Here is a 3,628-nt window from a genome sequence, read left to right on the forward strand (position 1 = left end):
GAGCGCTCCACAGTGTGGGAGGAGCCTGTCTGGTCTCCAGGGGCAGAGCGCTCCACAGGGCGGGAGCCGCTACAGAGAAGCCACGCCCCCTCTGAGCTTTGACCTGGTTTCAGGCACATTCAGGAGCGGCTGGTCCGCTGACCTGAGAGGGCGGCTCGGCGTGTAGGTGTAGCAGCTCAGCAAGATGGTGGGGTCATGCCATTTAGGGATTTAAAAGTAAATAAAAGAATTTAAAATGGATCCTAAAATAAATTGGCCGCCAGTGGAGAGAAGCTAAAACAGGGGAAATGTGGTGAAACCTCCGTGTGCCAGTTAAGAGCCTTGCTGCAGCGTTTTGCACCCGCTGCAGCCGTGCGAGCGAGGACCCGCTGACCCCCATGTAGATAGAGTTCCAGTAGTCCAGCCGGGTGGGGACAGAGGCATGGATCACTGTCTCAAACTGCTGTCTGGAGAGAAAAGGTTTTCCTTTCGCTAGCTGCCTCAGGAGATAAAAGCTCGTTTTTACCACCGACTTCATCTGACTCTCAAGTTTGAGTTCATTTTAATACCAAGGTTCGTAACGGTGGGCTTGGTGTACTGATGCAAGGGACCCAGGTCTACAGAAGTGGTGTCAGGTGCTACCAAAAACCATTACTTCTGTTTGTCCTTCGTTGAGTTTTAGGAAGTTGCACGCCGTCCAGGCCTTTGTGTCATCAGGCACTTTAGCAGTGGGCTAACTAAGTAACCCTCCTTCTTTGTTAGAGGGACATACATCTGGCTGTCGTCAGCATAGCAGTGGAATGCGATGCCGTGCTTTCTAAAAATGGACCCAAGAGGGAGCACATAGAGGGAGAATAGCAGGGGGCCTAACACTGAGCCCTGTGGGACCCCATACAGGAGTGGAGCAGAGGATGACTCGGAGTCACCGAGGCTGACAGAGAAAGTTCTGTCCTTCAAATATGACCTGAACCATTCCAGGGCTTTTCCCTCGATGCCCACCCACTGCTCCGAGCGGGAGATCAGGATGTCATGGTCGACTGTATGGAAAGCAGTGTGTGTGTGTGTGTGTGTGTGTGTGTGTGTGTGTGTGTGTGTGTGTGTGTGTGTGCCTCACTGCAGCTCAGCTCTCTCAGAGGAACACAGCTCAGGTTCTGGAGCAGCTTCTCTCCCACCAGGTTGGGGTCGTCACAGAGTTTGATGAGTGACAGCAGGGAGTCCCGCCCCTCTGCCGGCCTGAACACCTGACACTCTGAAACACCACACAACACACACCACACACACACACACACCACAAAAAAAACACACACACACACACCACACACACACAACACACACACACACACACACACACACACACACACACACACACACCCAACACACACACACACACACACACAACACACACACACCACACACAAAACAAACACAAAAACCATACCACCCCACACACACACATCACACAACACACCACACACACCACACCAACACTCTTAAAAGTACATACCGATATAGACCCACCTTTCTCCGTGCCCCCCTCTCACCGGGCTGCAGCTCGCTGCTGGAGTCGAGCAGCGCCCCCATCAGGCTGGAGGCCAGCAGCCCCGACACGCTCTCCGCTGATAGGCTCTGAGCCTTAATGAACGCTCGGGCCTTCCTGAACCGCTCCGGCTGCTCCGACTGCAGCAGGCTCTGCAGAACCGAGCCCGGGTCCTGGCTGCGGATCTGCCTGAAGGACAGCTGCAGCTCCTGGGGGGGGGGGGGGTAGACATCAGAGGGTGAGATGACGCGTAAAGTCTTATCTCATCTGTGACAAATCAAATACACACTGTTTTCACACATACATGTAAATATATCTAATATGTAAATATAGGCACAATGAGTTTACATTTATACAGTCAATATTTTTATTTATTTTCCCCCTCTCCCTCCCTCCCGGTCCTAGCTAGTAAAATAAATAACTAACTAAATAAGTAAGATAGATAAAGCAAAGTAATATAGAAGATAATATTAAAAGAAAATGTATAGATAAGGGAATAAAGAATAGTAACAGTAATACTTGTACCCATATACTCATATGTATACCCACATGTACATACATACACGTACCTACCTACATACACACATGTACACAAAGACAGAACAAATAAAAAAATATATATAAAAAGAGACACAAGAAAAAAAACGAATATGTAAATATGACCCAAATATGTACTTATGTTCATTTTAATTCATTTCTTATTTTAAAGTTACTTACAGTATATCATTTTAATCTATGTTTTTCATTCTTACCCAGTTGCTGTGAAACGCCTGAATGTCCTCACGGGGTAAATAAAGTTCCTCTGATCGGATCTCACCTTGGAGAGCTGGTAGAGGCTGAGGACTTGTCTGCAGAAGTTGTTTCCGTGCCGACACTGATCCACCAGTTTCTGCAGCTGCATGGCCACCTGGTCTTCAGCGAGGGGGCGAACCACGAAGGACGAGAGGCTGCTGAACGAGGGCGCTGCGGGAGGACATGTGGATTTAGAAGTATCCTATTATACTATTTTAGGCATATATTATAGCTCTCAGATATATACATATTAATATCCTCATTCTACCCCCCCCTCTCCTCCAGCTGTTCCTAAAGAGCTGACTCTGGGTCAGTAGCTTCTTCACTCACTCTCTCTCCAGCACAGGTTAGCTCTGAGTGCTAGCATGCTAATGTAAACACAGACCATGTTACTTCCAGGACACGTCTCATTGTTTCTGACAGCAACGTTTCTGATTGGCCCGTGGCGGTAAAGCCCGCCCACATTTGAGTAATGTTGTCATGACGCAAATCTGGATCAGCTCCGTTGTTCCCCGTTTTTAGAGATGTGGGTACGGACACATATTTATGTATAAAAGTCAAGACATCAAAAAATGCGTTTTGCATGATAGGAGACCTTTAAAGTTGAAAAAGCCCTAATATTGATATATAATCAAAGGGTCGAGCTTACAGCTGGTGATCTTCTTCTGCAGATCTTCCTCCTCCTCCTCCTCCTCCTCCTCCGTTTGTGGCCTCAGATCTCCAGAGGCGATGCCCCTGCAGCGCAGCACCAGCTTCATGTCTCCGTGCTGCAGAGAGAAGTACCTGCACACCCTGCTGGCCTCATGGATGCTGCCTTCATCCAGCAGCTGATCCACCAGCGTTCCCAGGATGCACCTCTCTTCTGGACTCAGCGTGTCCTCCTCACGCAGCTCCTCCGTGCGCAGACTCTCCTCTGCGCTGAGGCCCTCCTTCATGCTTAGACGTTCCTCCACGCTGAGGCCCTCCTCCATGCTCAGACCCTCCTCCACGCTGAGGCCCTCCTTCGTGCTGAAGCCCTCCTCCGTGCTGAGGCCCTCCTTCATGCTGAGGCCCTCCACCTTGCTCAGACCCGCCTCCGTGCTGAGACCCTCCTCCGCCCTGAGGCCCTCCTCCGTGCTGAGGCCCTCCTCCGCCTTGAGGCTCTCCTCCGCCATGAGGCCCTCCTCCTCCTCCTCCTCCTTCATGCAGGGGATGTTGGAGAAGCAGAACTCCTTCACCATCAGCTCGTATGATGAAGTCGTCTCCTGGGTGATTGACAGGTTGAAGACGCTCTGTTTCTCTGTGGCGCCGGCTAAGACCCGCCCCCTCACCCTCTCCGCC

The 3,628-nt window shown here is 50.6% G+C and overlaps 1 protein-coding gene across 1 annotated transcript in view; it reads right to left on the minus strand.

Moving 5' to 3' along the window:
- LOC117444688 (spatacsin-like) overlaps positions 1-3,622 on the minus strand; it is a 13,546-nt gene extending 9,924 nt beyond the window's left edge. Inside the window, exons 1-4 of the mRNA XM_034080119.1 lie at positions 2,958-3,622; positions 2,334-2,479; positions 1,521-1,725; positions 1,094-1,228 (exon numbers count right to left, since the gene is read on the minus strand). Of these exons, the coding sequence (XP_033936010.1) occupies positions 1,094-1,228; positions 1,521-1,725; positions 2,334-2,479; positions 2,958-3,528 (1,057 nt within the window). The 5' untranslated portion in view covers positions 3,529-3,622. The remainder of the gene's footprint in view (positions 1-1,093; positions 1,229-1,520; positions 1,726-2,333; positions 2,480-2,957) is intronic.
- Positions 3,623-3,628: the final 6 nt, after the last annotated feature.

The sequence above is a fragment of the Pseudochaenichthys georgianus genome, unplaced genomic scaffold (assembly GCF_902827115.2).
Source record: "Pseudochaenichthys georgianus unplaced genomic scaffold, fPseGeo1.2 scaffold_892_arrow_ctg1, whole genome shotgun sequence".
Classification (NCBI taxonomy): domain Eukaryota; kingdom Metazoa; phylum Chordata; class Actinopteri; order Perciformes; family Channichthyidae; genus Pseudochaenichthys; species Pseudochaenichthys georgianus.